Genomic DNA, 17,710 nt, shown 5'->3' on the forward strand with positions numbered 1-17,710 from the left:
ATATTAGGAACCGCCTATTTTAAGACGTGTGAATGTCTTTTATATAGCACTTAGTATATTTATGAGCGAATTTCTTTTTTATGTATGAATTACGTAGCTCTTGGTAAACGAACTGTGCAGTGCATATTGTAACGGAGAGTTCAATAAATAATATATTTTTGTATTCTGGCTGGTTCTTGCAATCACCCATCAGTCAGCTACAATGAAGAGATACATTGCGCATATCTTATTTATTAATTTCCTTATATTCTTCACTATTTATTCTAAACTTAACGGAGCACATATAATTGCTACCGTGTGACCTAATAATGTCTCGTCGTTCACAGAGAAGAAGATGTGTTCTTCTTATCATACAGACATACTGTACTGTGAATGAAAGAAGCTCTTTACCGCTTGCAAAGCGAATATTCCAAAAGTCTTGAGTTCTGATATTGATTTATTTACAACACTGTAATTCTCTCAAGCATACGGCGTTACGGGATCAGTGCGACGTCCTTTTCTTCCGATCACCTAAGACACCGAGTCCTGTTCGAATTTTAATGAGCGTTTACAATTAGGCGAACGGAAATTGCACGCATCGTGCTATAGAACTAGATATCTTACTAATAACTTCGCGTATTTCGAACTCTCGGTATCAAGTGAATTTGCTATTTGATTGAAAAGGCCAGTGGTTAAATATTCACAGAACATAATTAGTACTATCGTTCGTGTATGTACTTTTTCTATGGATTTCAAAGGGAACTGTGTCAGATTGTTTCAAATTTGATCGCTTGCGGCTGAGGAGGAACTAATCAAATAGTGTGTTTGATAAGCCTCCCTTAAATTAAAAGAGTCGTATACAGTCTACATCTATGCTCTTACCCTGTTTTTACCCCCCATTTTTACCGAAACTGAACTCGCTCCAGCGATTCGATAGGCCGCGTTTTTGCTGAATAACGTTCAGGTCAGGTATATCGTGTCCGGTATCGCATCCGATATCGCTGATAGGCCACCAGCGTCAGGGAAAAACGGCTTTAAGGTAACTCCCATTGGTTGATTCGTCTTTTCAACCTGCAGTATGAGCAATGAAGGCAACGAACGTTACGTATACTTGCTAAAATACCAAAAAAAGTTCCTACCATTCCTCTGGTGGTGTAATCGGTGGCAGTCCTCTCCTGAGCCCGCTATTCTGCAAGCAGACTATTAAGCGACCAGAGACACGCGTACCTAACAAGGACAATAAAATTTAGCGTGAACTTTAGTTCTCAAGTTAATTGGAATAAGTTGCGTATATATCACCAATTCATTAGTTACGCTCATATAATTCTACTCCTGGATTGAGCTGTGCGACAAAAGGTGTCCACGGAAGGCTACGTAATGCACCAACGAAAATGCTCGTCATACGGCTCGTACCTCATGCGAAACAATACTCAGTGTCTTAAATAAGGTCAGCCCTGCTTTCGTATGATTACCACTATTTAGCTACGTATTCTGCTACATAAGCTTTGCCATAATTTGTACTGCGCAGTTACTATATCGGCTCAGATGCAAACGATCTTTCTGTTCTACTTGTGTACGCTGTGTTTTCGCTTCACATTGGCCTCATGTGCAAGCTTCGCCATCAACATGAGCTGACCTTCACCATTGCTGACGGCACCGTCTAAACGGAACGCGCCGGACGTTAATCTTGATAATAAATTGAAGAGTCGCTTGCTTTTCGTCATCATTTCGGCCTTCATCACCGATTTTTTGGCACCAATAGCGAAATCGGCGACCCCGTTCTTACGGAATAAGCAAACTGATTAATTTCATTCAAACAGAAGAATTTCTCATTTTATCGACATTACCCGTCCTTGTTTAAGTCCTGCCAGACGTCCCGTCGCCGATATATGGGACGTAATACCTACAATTCGCCTCGCGGAATATAGTGTAATGCTTCAGCTAGGAAAAATCAGTGTCTTCACAATGTATGCTGTTAAGAGAGCTGGTTAATTATATGAAAACCCTGACTTTTTCTTGTTGCTACACACAACTGCTTCATATCAGCTCTGTGCACTATGTTCATTTTTCCGTTTCCCTTCTTGGCAGAATAACCATTGAAGTTCTTCTACTGAGTGCCGACAGGTCTCATGCGTATTATGTAATGTGTGGGGAAAGAAAATGTTATGCTCAGGCGTAGAGAGAGTTTAACGAATACCAAAAATACTTTTTGAAAGAGCGGGTAATTAAAGAACGCGAAGATTATCCGACCGGACTGCACAACATGTGATAAAAACAAAAAATTACATAAAAACATCAATTAATATTGCACTGAGGTAATATCTGCTGCATCCACGTCTGATGCACCCGAGATGCCCTGCTATGAACAAAATCTTGCTAAAAATAGTATTGTTCTGTGTTGTCGTGGGCTCCGTTTTCTTTATCGTCGTCGTTGTCGTTGTCGTTTTTCTTTTTCTGTTGTACATTCGACTTTCAGCGCAGCTTGCAACATAAAGACATTCGCCAACCTGACCAAAACCACATTATAAATAAATTTTTATTTTCAATGCTTTTAAAAGCGGGCTTTGAAGCTTGCATCAATCCCGTTGTCTCCATGCGCCCCCGTATAGATGCCTGCCCGCCCAGCACAATCATGCAGCCAGCGCGATTCGGTCGATCGTCGGCAACCCGGCTACTTCGTAGCAACAGATCCCGCACGGCCTCAAGGATTGCTTGCCTGCTACTTTCTGGATGCTCGGAGGTCTTCAACGAATGCAACATGTGTGAACTCTGCTGTGCTCCTACCTAACTCTAGCACGAGTATCGACTTCTGTCAGAACAAATTACATGAGTGTTGCCGCCGCTCCGGGATGGAGATACGCCGTAAAACATCAAAGTTTTGAGGCTGCCGCTAACCCTGCTAAACTTGACCCCCCGTAACTAGCCCCTGCAATACAAAAACTCAGCGCCCGACTATCTGAGCGCCGTGAGCCTCCGGAAACGGCGCCGTGAAGGCGTTGGCGGGCTATTTCGAAAAGCTGTAAAAAAAAGTTATTCTCCTAGCACGATAACGGGGAATGATATGGTAAAGGAAAAGGCAGCTTCGAATTTCATTTTTTCGCTAAGATTTAGGGTCAGCGCGCCCAGTACCTAGTATTCGATCAGACTGAACTAGCGTTTCAGCAGTAACTAAAGAAGCATGGAACTTGAATTCAGAGCTTCTCATAGAGAGGCTTTGATCCTACAAAAATCAATTCAAAACACTAATTCGCGGCAAAAACCCATTACCTTTATTCGCTCTCGTATTTCTTAAAACGCTGTATATTTACTTGAACTTAGCTGTTCAGGCTGTTTGAAGGATATCTTCTAATTCCGCCGATTATAACCAATATGGATTCTTAATAATAAACGAGTCACTATAACTCTGCCAGTTCCCGTGCTTTCTCAAAAAAAAGTCGTAAATACTCCAGCCTCTATTGGGCGCTATACTCTGATTTATGCTTTTCCCTCCTAAGATCCAACTTCTCCACTCGAAGCAGTACACGTTGCTTTACGTTTGCTATTTATCCTTCTGCGAATTTTCCAAATATTCTTTTTAAATTCTCATACATTACTAGCAACATTCTCTAGAGCTGGTTTCATCTAAGAACGCTTTCACTTGTTCAGAATTAGACAATCGTCCTAGATAGAGGTAAGAATAGTTCAGTATAGTTCTATACGATGAGCTTCGGAATACGGCGTTTTCCAAATAATAATAAATTTTTCAATAGAATCGCCTCAGAGTGATCGACCTCAGAATCTTTCGATTCGTTTCATCTCCTTCGAGCATCATCCCAGCATGCACTCTCAGTCTTAGCAACGATAATATTTCTATATTAATACAAAGTTGTCCCAAAAGAATATATGAACTTTTTCTTCGATTGCCCTTTGTCGATCATTCGTGCCGTGTCGTTTTCGATGAAGACTTGCACCCGTGGTCCGTTATTGTTGCAAAATCGTTTGCGCTTCAAGGAGCGACCTGGTGTAGCGTCAGATGAGTCAGTAGTGAACTACGTATATGCATTTGTCAGTATACGCGTCTTTTTGTAATCGATTCTCTAACTGCGAGGACCCGTAAGTATGTCTACGGATACAGCCGTAGACATTTTCCTCCAATTGTTTCTAATCTGCCATTTTCATCTATATATATAGAATGATGTTTCGTTATGATCAGCGCTTGGCAACGTAGACTCTGGTTTTTAATTTTATTATGATGGTGATTATTAAAATGATGTGGATCAGTCGTATCGGCTTGAATAAACAACATATAAGAAAGATTTCTTCAGAAGCTTCATTGATCCGAGCGGGTCACTTGAGCCCCTATCGTATCGAATTAACCTTCCAATAATTCCAATCTCACTAAAATGTCTTTGGTCCTTGTTAGAATTCTTGAGTCTTCCATGAGCGGGTCTTGCGTAGCCTATTATTTGAGACAGAAAACTACGTGAGTCAGATAACCACCAATAATATTTTTCGCTACTAACTACGAGAATGACAGTCTAAGGTTCAGTTACTCGAATTTGACCTTTTTCTGAGAAGGTTTATGCAAAATCCTTACGTTCGAGTGCGACCAGGATTAATTTTCGTAGAAGCCTAGTATGGCGCTTAGCTCCGCTAGCTAGACATATCATCAACTTGTTTTTAGTTTTCTTCTTACATTTTACTCCGAAAAAAACCCAGTTGTACATTTAACAGCACTACGGTTGTATTAGATAAATTTCATCTTCTCAGAGCGCACATAGTCTACGAGAAATAGGAGGTCACAGGTTTGATTTTGCTAAAACTTAACTACTATTTGAAAGGGTCTAAAAAAAAAAACAGATCTCTTTAACGCCAACATAAATCAGTAGACTTAATTGAAACAAGTGCTTTTTGTAAATAATGGGTCTCTATAGGTCGCGAACAGCCATTGCATTCTTGATCGTATCTATACTTGCCTGTAGCTGTTTGCTAAGGTGAACGCGATAGTTCTGTAGGAGACGGACAGTTGTCTGTTTGACTAACGTAAGGGCAAACCGCATCCCAACACAGCTTCGTGGACCTTCCCCGAAAGGCATGTAGTAAGCCGAAGGCAAATTAAGTGCAAAGCGGTCAGGATCAAACTCATTTGGCTTAGGAAACACTCTGAAAATAATAGATACAAGCGATGAAATATCATGTACTTCTCAGGTTCATAGATACCTATTATAGCGCCACGTAAATTGATAAATATTAGAATTTAGCAAGAGGTTTATCACCACATAGATACGTCTGTTTCAAAAGGCTAGCTTATTGCAACATACTCATCCGGGACTACACAAGGGAGGTATCGCTTAGCGTTCTGTAAGTTCAGTAGAAGGGTTTAGTTAATAACATTACCTGATTTCACACAATAGTCTTTCAACATTTCGTGTATTACGCAATATTTAGTCACTTTCATAAATCCGTACCTTATTTGAGGTTTAAAGTCAACCTTAAAAAAACGCCAATATCTATGAAAAGGCTGAAGCTAGCGCAGCGTATTACTTGGGGTCACGTTGAAGAACAGTTAGAGGGACCTGAATAGAAGTTCCCTGTGGAATCAAGAGACTTCCATGCCAGTAGTCCTTGGCGGCTTCACGTAACACAAACGCAGGAGCTGGAGGCTGCAGTCTAAAACAGAGTTCGCATACTTTGGTGTCAACTTTGTAATACACGAACCTGTGGGTATATTTTAATTTTTGCTGATTCAGCGACCCTTATCAAATCTATAGCACTGCCGTTTTTCTTGTAAAATATCGGCCCAGACACGTCCGGTAGTAAAGTAGCATAGAGAACTATTAAATGTATATGTTAGCTAAAGGGATTTGCCGTGCTATCGACAGTGCTGTCTATCTGATCATTGTTAAATATGGGCAAGTGCTTGTGTCATTTACTGCCATTGCTTTGACTGGATAGCAAGTTGACGGCAAAGCAACTGATTCAAAAGTACAACCCTTGGGTAACCTTTTTAACAGCATAAAAGGCCTAAAACAAGCTCGGGACATTCTCGATGCCTAGGATATCGTATAAAGGATCACTATTCCTCGGCGCACATTGGTAGGTAATCGTTTGCAAAGAACAACCACAAGTCCCCAAAGTTTCAAGGTTGGCCGGCCATTCTTTTGACACCTAATCGAAATCGGTAGATTTGGCGTGAACAATGGTCTCAATTTCTTATGAAATGCACGCCTAATTTTTAGCTCCAGTAAGTTACACCCTACACACCTATGCAATTCAACGTAAATTCAACGGACTCAATGATATATTCAACGGATATCTCATTTTATGATATACTGGCAAAATCACATATAAAAAAATCATACACAAAAAAAATATGTAATGCAAACTTAATTATGCAGTGTAAAGCAACATATGACCACCTGACCCATTGGGTCTGTCATTGGGCGCCAAGGATTCCTTAGAACGCCTTTGCAGTCTTTTGAGCATCACATCATTTTGCCTAATATTTTATTATACTGCCCTCCGTATAATAGTAAAACATGAACTGCTAGTTCCTAGGTATCTAGCAGTAAAATCCTCCATGTGGAATTAACGTTCAATGACAAAAGTTCTCCTGAAAAAGCCTTTGAATTAGATTCTGATACCTCAGGGTCTCTGAAATGAATCTGTCCAACAGTTTGAGGCTAGAAATGCTTGCGGAGGCATCGGCCTCGTTCCAGAGCTCTCTGATTTCATCTCTAAGTTTTTCCTGCCATTCAGGGTGACGCCCAAGTCGATACACAATCAGGGTCAAAGTAACTGCGCTGGTGTCAAAACCAGCAAAGAACGCCGTGGCTGCATTTGCCATTATTTCTTCTTCTGTCATTTGACGGCCTGAAACAACGATTATTGTTATTGTTAATTTACAATAACATGTGATTACATTCTCATTTTCAGTCGTATTTATCTTGAATCAGTTGAGAGGTAAACAATAGTGATTTTTTGTGCGCAACAACATGGACTATTTGTGTGCTCCACACCGATCGAACAATCAATCAACAACGGAAATGGTTGAAGTTTTATAGACTTTCATGGGCGAACAAACATCGGCCCTTCTCTTTACCCAAAATCTTCTTGTAGAGGAGATTATCGACAATGGTACCACATCGATCCGGATTCCCCCTCCGGACATCAATGATGGCGCCAATTTTCTTTACCAGCGGGTCCATACTATGCGCCAGCAACTTGACAGCGTAGAGTGCTCTTAAGGTCGGTTGAGTGATGCTGGCCGGCAGGCACGCTCAAAATCGTAATTGTACACAACAATAATAGTCGTAACGTTATTAAGGCTGGTTGTTAAGAACATAAAATAACGTCTCTAATAAAATATCTGTATGTAAAATGTTTGTTGTTTCATAATTAGCTAGCATTTGTACAACGAAACCTTCTTGCAGTTTTTCTTCCTTCTAAAATCACCTATATCACTAATCTAACTTAATGAAGCTATTTTCTGCTATGTGCTATATGTTTGCGCAAATATGAACGTTCTTTCAATAGTAAAAAAAACTATTATGATTCTGGGTAACTGTAATAGTTTCGTGTTAGGCTGTGCCTCTGAGTTCAGTTTTACTGTTGGTGGAGGTCGGGGAAGTACCCTTATTTTCCTATTGCTCTATTAGTAATAGCATCGACAAAGGCAGATTTACGTCCATTCGTCTTGCTCTCGGTCAGCTGAGGCAAAGTCAGTGGTCATCTACTGAACGTGTGTATCAATAGGTATTTATCGTACTTCGCTAATTGACGCCCACGAAACGGTCACTCCTAACCTTGTCAAGTTCCTAATGGTATGTGTCGTTATGTGAATAAGCACCTATTTATTCCTGGTAGAATATATTATAACTATTCGAAAAACTGCTGGATCCGTTTAATTTCGAATTTAAGTCTGTCATAGACCGTAGTAGGCTACAGTAAATAGTCTTGTTATACAAGGAATCCAAACTGACATACTGGCCAAAAATTCCGTTTTAGAGGTTAGACTCTCCAATGCTATTTTTTCACATAAGTATAAGATTTCTGGAACCTTTTCCGCAGTCTGTACAGGAAGTGCTAGGCCGAACGTGGTCCTGCTAACCACGTCCATAGCAAGCCGCTTCAATGGTTTCGAGATTTCGAACGCGTTACCTGCCACCGCAAACGGCTTAACAACCTCTAAAAAGAGTCGAATAGCGTCCTCTTGTGTTTGTATCACCTAAAGAAACAATATAATGAGTTAAAGAAAAAAAAAATAACCTCGAGTGAGAGGGCAGCGTGGGCCATTTGTTCGAATGTGCCGCCATAATAATCATGAACATGCAGCCGTTACTTATTCGCCTTTCAACCTTGGCGCTATGGTTACTGCTTCGGAGATTTGTTGGTAAATACTTCCAGATAAGCTCAGTAATACCGCCGGCTAGACATTTTAAGGAGGGCAGATCCGTGATGCTCTGCCTAAGAGCTGCTCTCTAGGACTTGTTCACACAAAAGAAATAACCAAAAATCGTAGGAAAAAGAAGCAGGATTTGTCTCTTGCGCAAGTACTAGGTACGCTCAGTGTGCCCCGTATCTTGATCGTACGGTAATTAAACAAATATAATATCTGAAGTTCTTTTTATGTTTTTTCAGATCCGTACGAACTTTCCTCACTTAACTGACATCTCAAAACGAACCACTGTGCCGAACTAGCAAGTCAGAATTGCGCGAGTCGTACGTACATTATAGGGAAATGAACCGATAAGACCTGGTAAAAGTCCTGCGGGACCGACCATATATTTGTTAACTTTGGTAGTTTTCGCGCTAGCCACCTACCTAAGTATATACATATGGCGCTAAAACATCTCTAGTATACCTGCAATATGTTACCTTTTTGAGTTTGCTTGAAGTAAACGCAGATGTAAATTGTGTTCGCACTGCTTTAATTTCATTAGCATCTCGAAGAATATGGACCTGTCTTCCTGCCACAGGGTGGGGTGTGTCCAAGTTGAACTGGAACTGTGCAAGTTCGTCATTTGGAAGTAAGGCAATGATAACCGTAGCAAGACAAGTTAATGTTCGCACTGAAAATTGGCGTTCGGCATTTATTATTCGGGCATAGAGATAGCCAAAATCACAGGAAGCTCATCCTTTACATCTAGGTCTTACGATAGCGTTTAGATTGATAGGTTAAACGAATTAGCTTTCAAAATTATTTAGAAATTACATTATCTAAAATCAAATAGATTTCGTATCTATCCGCTGTTCGTTGTTTGGGTTACTCGTGAGCGCACAGTTCGGCGATCGCTGCTGATCAGATTATCTAGCAAAAATTCAGCCTGTTCTCGTGGCTTGCGTTACTCTACTATTTGATCTACAAGCTTCGAACATTGATACGTCTTGTATGAGTAACACTATTGCTTTTAATTTAGGAACGGCTATATTCTTGAACTATTACACTTGAAGCAAAAAAAAGCGGAAATCTCTTTTAAAAAACGTTGCTGCTACGCTACAGAGTTACGTTATCTTTTTGAATTTCTAGTTAACATATGTTTCGCACGACGTTAACAAGAACCGAGTGTCAAAAATCATAGATCGAAATTCGAATGTAAAAAAAATCCGTTCAGGTACCAACGAACCATGCGGTTGTAGAAAACGTGTGCATCCTTAAGAAGGACCTTGCGTAGTAGCTCGACGTCGGTCGTTACAATAATGGGTTGAAGGCCATAAAAGTAACCATACGTGTCTCCGAAAAGACGCTGCCACTTCCGGAACGCCTCGGTGTGACCGAGTTTTAAGAGCTGTAGCAGATTACCCGTTAACACTGAAGGCGTCGGACCTGACAGGCCCAACTTGTTGAATAGGGCGAAGTGCTCTCGTCGCCGCCTAACCAGAGCAGAATTTTTCATAAGTACACAACAATAGCCAGCTAGGTGAGTCACGCCACATTTTCATGAACGAACGGCAAGGTCTTTTGTAAGAAAAAGTTGACTTCAGTAAAGACCTCAACGACAACGGTGGCCAGTGATATCAAATAGATCGCGAACTCGTATAGACGACAAAAGAGTCAAGGTAACCAGTTGATTGTTTGGTTACAGACGTGCTTTCTAGTTCCATGAGCATGCTTTTTAGCATGCATCTAAGCGAACGTACTTCACAATGCATAAATAGCTTTTTTTTTTTTTCTTTTTTAAGTACATTAGCAGTGCAATATTTACATCTTTTTTAGCTAATATTATGTTAATGCTAGTATAATAATAGCTAATATAAATAAATAACTAACATAATGATTTGATGGGATCATTCGTAGATCCTTCTCAATGCGTAAAGTAACTACAATATAACAAGCTAGATTGATACGAGGTATCAAAGATGTCGTCGCGTATCTGAAAATGCTGGCTCTGTAGGTTGCAATCTCCTTCATTCGGTACTTTAGCAATAAACAGGGTTCGAAGTTGAATCCAGGCATATTTCAGGTCGTACTGGAAGAAATCGGCTGTCTGAAGCCAGCTTAGCTATTGGACCTCAGCTATCGAAGCGAACATATGGATAAACAGAGGGACTGGGTGTATAAGGTTTTGAGTGTACTGGACTTACCTATAAACTAGTACAAGGTATATGGATAAGATGAGTAACAACAATGACCACATTTCGTTGCCTGGCACAAATTCACGCGCACTGTTACCCTTTGCGTATTAAACTAATAATAGCCGTCAAGTAACCCATATAACTACATCGACAAACGGAGAGGGTCAGAACAATGAAAAAGGCTCTTTCAAGGATTTAGCTGATGCTTGAACGTGTTATTGCTTAGATGTATTGTTAACTCAAGGGCCAAAAGAAGACAAAACTAACGTATTCACCCAAGTGTTCAGCTTGCTAGTTTGCTCGCCGCTCGAAGGGACCGTTCCGTTACTTAGCTGTGGCCTTTCACTGGAGGAAAAGTATCAAGTGTATATCCATATCTATAGAGGCACGCAACTGACGACAAATAATGATCACTGATTCACACACGTTCGTGCTGGATGTCGAAGCAACAGAAAGCAGCTATAGTAATTAATGTGTGTAATATTGGCATCAGTTCTATTCTCGTGAAGGCAATCCTTTGGCAAGCAGACAAGCCTACTGCGAATAGCGATATTTACTTGGGCCAATAATTTAGCAGAAACACGATAATTAGATAAGTTACTAAGCGAAAAGCCAGCCGTTTGACAAAAGGGAGAAAAGAAACTGCCCCGAACGTCCTACTTCCAGAAAGCTCTCCGTAAACAAATTGTTATGTTTACCAATAATTTCTATTCATTGTGGAAAACAACTAGCTACAAGTAATAGCCAATTACAGGATGTTCGAAAAGTGATACGAGGGTACAGTTGTGAAAAATATGGAGGCTATTTTGGACGCACAGTTGCTGTGTTTTTATACGATAATTTTAGTGTATTTTTTGTCTAGGTTTTTTTTTTATAGGAATGAATAAAATTATGCTTGGATTAATAAAACTGGTAAGCTTGTGCGACTCTTTCAATTTATTCTAAAGGGTAGCTTTTTTCGTTTGATACCCACCATGTCTGTGACTTAATATTAACTAATGAAATAAGGAAGCGTTTTAAATTAATAAAGCTTGAGGTTTAAGATAAAATTACTCTAAAATTTTACATGACCAGCGGAGACGTAGAAATATCTACTTAAGCCCAATAAATAGACTTACATATAAGATTACACCACGGACATTTGCAGTGCGTTATAATGATGAAAAATAAGGTAAAATAAAAAAATCAATTACTTGAATAAATATTGAATATGGCATCCGATACTGCAGCTGCACATTGCCTGGCTCGGAAAGTTGACTTTCAGAGTATTCCCTGTGCAAGACGGGTATAGGCAGCTAACCTAGCCTTTTTTTAATTGCACGTGAATAAATAGGTTGTGGCCTTTTTATAGCATAATATATATATATATATATATATATATAACTTTATAGCAAACAGACACTGCTTTGTCTCAACGATTTGTAAAACGGCTCTCGAATCTCTGCTCAGTTGATTTCATACTTCCCTTCAAAGCTACAAAATTGCAGATTTCTACATAATTCGAAGAAATTATCTCTGAAACAAGGTTTAAATATAGCTATCTGAAGTAGTTACTACATCGCAATTCATTTTCTTGCTTGGAGCATTGTTGGGACATTGAGCACGAAGGCCACCACAATCGTAGCATAATACCCCACTTTTCAGTAAAAGGTTTGTATCTTATTGTACCGCCGCACACAGAAACAGATGTGGAAAACCAGTCTGTTCTAGGATAAACCTCTTTGATGGTAACCGTATGGCGAACATAAAATGTGTTTTTAGCAAGCTAAGGTAGCAGTATACTTTGTTATGAATTCATTACCACAGAAGCTTACCTATACAATATTCTTTCGATGATACCAATAAGTGTCAACTCAAACTAGCTGAATATGAAAACACCTATGCGTGTTTGCTGCTCTTGGTCATCAAGCCTATTATCTCCGTTTAGAATCAGTACGGGCCATTGGAAAAATACATCTTACAGGAGGTAGATTCTCTCAAGCCACCTGCTCTGTGTTACGGATTATCGGATTGTTTTTCTACCTACATTGAATGCAAAATAAATGTCAAAATGTATATGCGTAGACACATCTGCAAATCCATTGAAGTTTGACCTTATACGGGTTCGACATGCAGAGATATTCACAAGTTCACTGCAAATCTACTGTTTTTGTTGCCTACCTGAAAACTTACACGAACCATTTTACCTCTATTACAACTTAATTATACAAGTCAGACAATCGATGTATAGAATCGTTACGGTTTAGATAGGTCATTTTATTCTGAACCTAATACAGGTCTTACGACGAATTCTGTAGGTCGTTGTAAAATTTCGAAATCAATTAACAACGATTCGCGCAAATTCAGAAAATTAGATACTTAAGTTTTTATGAGCTGTCGCTAGGGACAGTTCAATTCAGTAAGGTTTAATATGTATTTTTTCTTTCGGAGATCTTCAGGCCGCATTAACAACGAATGTAAAGAATCTCTTACAAACTCACCCCCACAGGAGTAGCTTTGGCGATCGCCCGAACGCAATGGTCGTCGTTTTACCCTGCGAGTGCTATAGCTTTCTGTATAACAGGTACTGTGGAATAAATTCGTAAATATGTATATGGTAGTTTTTCAAGCTGTCTATTAAGGTAGGTGCATCCTAAAGCGATTGATTTTTGGTTAATAACAATGAGTGCCTTTTACAAGCTTAACTGATCCTTGTATTTAATAGTCCAAGATGGATATGGTAGAGATCTAGAGATGAACGCTTGCAATAACAAGCACCCCTACACAGTTACAAGGATCATCCTTGCCAAATAGGGCGATCGAGGTCAAATGCAGGGCTGGTAAACGCCCTGACAACGAAAAAAACGTTTCTCGATTGTCCGTTTTCGCGCGGAAAATTTTTGCTTTCGATGTGAATGGTCAAGTAGCAGGAAGTAGGTTTACAGTGAAATACGCAATGGATTTATCACTGTTGGGATGTATTTTGAAATTAATACCTATTTATGATACCTGCACGCAGAACGTAAGGCAATAGCAGGAAATATAATCGCTCATTTAGCTAGAGGACCATTTCCATGTTTTCTCAATGCGGGTTACGTTTTCCAGAATGAGATTGGCTTATCTGACTGTCTGCAAAGATGTCTACTGCTTACAATCAGTGTATAGATAAACTGTTTAAAGGTCATGGAAACTTTTATCCTACGGAACAGCTGATATACAATGCAATAGAAATGTTAGACGTAAACGTCTCTCAATACAGAATACCGCAAAACTGTAACAGATGTTTGCACAGGAGCTCCCTTTCGAATAAACTGATCCCCATGCCTGTAGTGTTCAGCAACTTCCCAATCAATGCAGATGAATCCAATCTATAAGTGAAATTTATACGTATATTTAGAATGCAAATATACCTGGTTCTGACAGGTTCTATTGGTCAATATTAAAGTCTCCATAAGTATAACACCCACACAATATTCTTTACGCGTGACTGCTACAGGGTCCATAAATGTCATAGTGTTCTTTGTCCCAAAGTAAGGCTTTACTTGAAATGGAAAAGCTTATTCACTATTGTTGAATTTTATCATATAGCTAGTTTTAATTAATTATGGCTGTGTGCAGGCAAGAACACAAATGGCACCGTAAACATTTATCTCTATATTCACGCTTGATTCACGAGATCTGTGCTGTCCTAAACGATCGGACAAAAGTGCCATTGATTTTTATAATGATGAATAGACATTGACCAAGTATTCAGATGGCCTAGACAAACCCCCACACGAAATTATATCTGGCTACTGTTTTGTTAAAAAGCACCGTTCAGTGTTTTCTTCTACCCTGACGTTTTGTTTTCGACCGTATAGTATACTGTTCTGTAGGCAATTGAAAAAAGGTTACAATCAGTAAAGATGCAGAATATCCCTTGCTTCTGACATCGCTGTTATAACTCGGCAGGGAATTCACTATTAAGAAGCCAGAAATTCGTGTGTATGACAAACAAGAAGATTGAATCGCCTTAAAAAAATTAGTACACAATGCCGTTTCGTTCAAATCGTTGCGTCAAAATCAGTGCTGACGTACGCACACTTCAAAGTTTCCCAAATAAACTTTTCAAGCTTTTTCAACCGGCAAATACCTCCATAAAGAGCTGTATCATTTTATATTTCGTTAACTTCTGTCCGAACATTGTTCTGCCGCTTGGGATGCAACGCTAGCCAGAACGCGGACCCCGTAAGGAACGCAACCGTTACGTTGGCGGCAGCCTCTCGGCGTAACACGGACCGACCTGCGAGATAAGTGTGCTTTATGTGCGCATCGTAGGATTTGCCTCATTAAGGCTTAAAAGAGGTTCAAAGAAACGGCAAGCCAAAACAATGGGTCAAACTATAACAAAAACAAAATCATAAAAGATTAGCTAGGATATTGTGAAAATAAATACTAGCCGTGCTTGCTACTAGTTCCTTGGACGTGTTGAAATTCCTTATAAAGAGGTTCTTCGCTTAGGGATATTTTTTTTTCGTTTTTTAAATCAAACGCCAGCTCAAATAACATGTGACCCACCGCATACACCATGAACATTGGAATCCGTTCATTTCCCGATTCGCCAGATCATTCGTCACCGACAAAGGTACAAACGCGGGTCTTGCGCGTTTTTTGTTAGGAATTATTCAGTCATAAGGAATAGTTCAACTTTTTGCTACGGGTGTAAGTTTGGTCCACGGGATAATCGTTTAATCCGAGATATTGCCTTACTGTCCTTGAACAGGCCAAATATGCATACAGTAGCTGGTCGAAAATTATGTAAATTGTCCATATGACCGTATGCAAAAAAGGACTCGCAGCTATAGAAAACTGCTACAGTTGATTTCACTGGCCAGTTAGCCATTCTTCTGACATGATGTTTCAGAGTCGACTATCTGTTAGATGCTTTGAAGTAGATGCGGATTGCCCCGCGATCTTCCGGCACCATTTAGCTTTGACCTTCCTAAGTTTATTCATTAACTATGAATTGATATAATAATTACAGTCATACAGATGATCCTGATCTCTTCAGTTTGCTCTTTCCATAGCAATAGAAATGCTTGCGAATAGACTGAATAATTTAAGTGGTTTCAGGTTTATACTATCCTGTTTGTGGCTCTCTCGAAATATTCTCTTACAATATGCGTTAACTTAGTAAACCGTAAGTTGCTAAATACGACTGGTTTCTGTCTGAAACAATTAATTAGAGTTGGCTTCATTTTAGATAAACGCTATTCGAACGTCTACTTCATAATGCCAGTTATTAGACAAGCACACATACGTTCTACCCGAACTGTGGACTTTTCGAAAAGGCATTTCTTCGAGATCGCATCTATTTTGAGACATTTGGCTCGCGTAAATGATTGCTTAACTTGGCTAAAAATTCAAAATTTTAACCTCACTAGCTAAGTAACCGATTTCGAAGCAAGTAGTCAGTACTTCACACCTATTAAACCCCTTGCCTGATATCCACCCTATTGTCTCTCTAACTTACATCAAAGCTCATGTTTCAACCTCTCTTTCTTGCCATAATTTATTTGATCCTCTAAACGGATCTAAAAAATCGCTGAAGAAGCTGGGTGTCGAATTTATACCCCGAGGATTTAGTATCATTTTGTCCATTGGTATGCTCCATACTTATTTAAAGCATGTTAGCGTAAAACTGACGGCATCGTTGATCCCGTACTGATTAGGACGTAAAGCATCTTACAAACATTAGCCCTTGAAAAAGTTTTATTTGTAGGAGACGATACTAAAGATCAATTCATCCTATACAATGCATTTCGAGTACATGGCACAGCAAAACATTTATTACAAGCTAGCAACTAGATACGAAGGAACTTCTGCTAATTGTTTGCTTTCTCATGATTTTTTTGTTTTTGATAACTTCGTGCATTTTTTGCCTAGCTATCGTCTAAGCTGCCTGGAATTTACGGTTTTTTCTCCAAACATAGATTAATCGATTCTTCAGACTGTAGGTTTTTTGTAGACTCGTCTGATTTATGTCGTCCGTTTTTACCGCATCATTTCACTATAGCTATATAGGCTAATTCACGGTCCTCTACAAACCTGTTAAAAGAGACTGTCTTGGATTTTATGTGACTCGCATGACGAACCTTTTCAATCTATACGAGGAACACAATCTTCGTTGTATGAGCCCGTATTTTTCGGTGCCCGAAATGATGCCATGGTAGCGCCGCCCACCTAAAGATTATCGCCGACAACAAAGTAACAAGAAGAGGCTGCCTTGGGATAACACTTTCACTTCTTGCCATCAAAGTAAGCGCATTTGTGAAAGACAAAGTCTCGCGTACCGGTATGTGCTTCTCTTACCAACCCCCGTAATGCTCAGGCTTTTGGCTAATCCTCCTCATTCAAAGATCACTTCCTTGTTTAGTAACAAGGTAATGAGAAACACTGAGAAATATTCCTAACCCTATTTACCTAAGGCCACATGCAGAAAGTCGATATTGAGGGAGCACGTTCTCTAAATGTTTATTTTTCCAGTATTCATTGTTCATTAACATTTATTGTTTCTTAAAGAATCTTGAATTTTCCTTAGTCTTTCTTAGTTACTTCGTGAGTGCGAGCACAGTTGTACTAGCTTCTCTAACACTTCGAGAATAACGCGAATTGTCGCCACATATCTTTTTTATCCCGTGCTTGGAACACAACACAGATCTATTTGGGGGGAGGGGGGAGGGGGGGGGGGCATTCTGGAAACTCTAGAAAAGCAAGAAGAGCGCATAAAATTTTCATATATATATACATATATATGTATGTTTATGTAAATAGGCTAACACGTCTATCTTGCAACAAGTTCCAACAATGGCGTCAACGTAACTTTTTGACAATCAAAATGTGTCATTTTACGTCTCGTGTTATATGCACAGCTTACTTTCACGTCTGTTGGATCATTTGACCTCTTCGTCGTGCTCTAACGTCTTCAGAGGAAGCTAGGCAAAACTGAATTTATTCTCTGCAAGAAAAGACCGAACTCACTTGTTACATGGAATACTTCTCCCAGCTACACAAACACAGACATTCGCCCTTTCGATACAAAGCTACCGCATCTTGATCTTTCTCTCGCTTTCCTATTGCAATTCGCTTTGATACGGGTTCAATCGTACTATATCCATGAAATCGATAGATGCAGATATAGGAAAACGCACATGTGTAA

The 17,710-nt window shown here is 39.6% G+C and overlaps 1 protein-coding gene across 5 annotated transcripts; it reads right to left on the reverse strand.

Moving 5' to 3' along the window:
- Positions 1 to 385: 385 nt before the first annotated feature.
- LOC111260837 (cytochrome P450 3A24) lies at positions 386 to 10,765 on the reverse strand. Of its 5 annotated transcripts, none has more exons than XM_022833879.2 (10): positions 10,543 to 10,698; positions 9,585 to 9,831; positions 8,836 to 8,964; positions 7,945 to 8,185; positions 7,061 to 7,237; positions 6,603 to 6,831; positions 5,503 to 5,628; positions 4,935 to 5,121; positions 886 to 1,050; positions 386 to 525 (listed from the first exon to the last, which is right to left on the reverse strand). In XM_022833879.2, the coding sequence occupies exons 1-9, from the start codon at positions 10,593 to 10,595 to the stop codon at positions 940 to 942; spliced, it is 1,500 nt and encodes a 499-aa protein (XP_022689614.1). In that variant the 5' UTR covers positions 10,596 to 10,698; the 3' UTR covers positions 386 to 525; positions 886 to 939. The 5 variants fall into 5 exon arrangements, with proteins under 5 accessions (XP_022689614.1, XP_022689613.1, XP_022689617.1 ...); XM_022833878.2 differs by having other exon boundaries at positions 862 to 1,050; XM_022833882.1 differs by lacking the exon at positions 5,503 to 5,628 and having other exon boundaries at positions 862 to 1,050; positions 10,543 to 10,765.
- Positions 10,766 to 17,710: the final 6,945 nt, after the last annotated feature.

Source organism: Varroa jacobsoni, unplaced genomic scaffold, assembly GCF_002532875.2.
Source record: "Varroa jacobsoni isolate VJ856 unplaced genomic scaffold, vjacob_1.0 scaffold_482, whole genome shotgun sequence".
NCBI classification, from domain to species: Eukaryota; Metazoa; Arthropoda; class Arachnida; order Mesostigmata; family Varroidae; genus Varroa; species Varroa jacobsoni.

Excerpts from the sequence above, each read along its gene's own strand:
- LOC111260837 (XM_022833879.2), bottom strand. The coding sequence starts at position 10,595 with ATGTGGTCATTGTTGTTACTCATCTTATCCATATACCTTGTACTAGTT. Across the intron at positions 5,629-6,602 it reads TTCATTTCAGAGACCCTGAG|ACTGCAGCCTCCAGCTCCTG; the intron begins GTATCAGAATCT and ends ACTCTGTTTTAG. Across the intron at positions 1,051-4,934 it reads ACCTTAGCAAACAGCTACAG|GTTGAAAAGACGAATCAACC; the intron begins GCAAGTATAGAT and ends CTCATACTGCAG.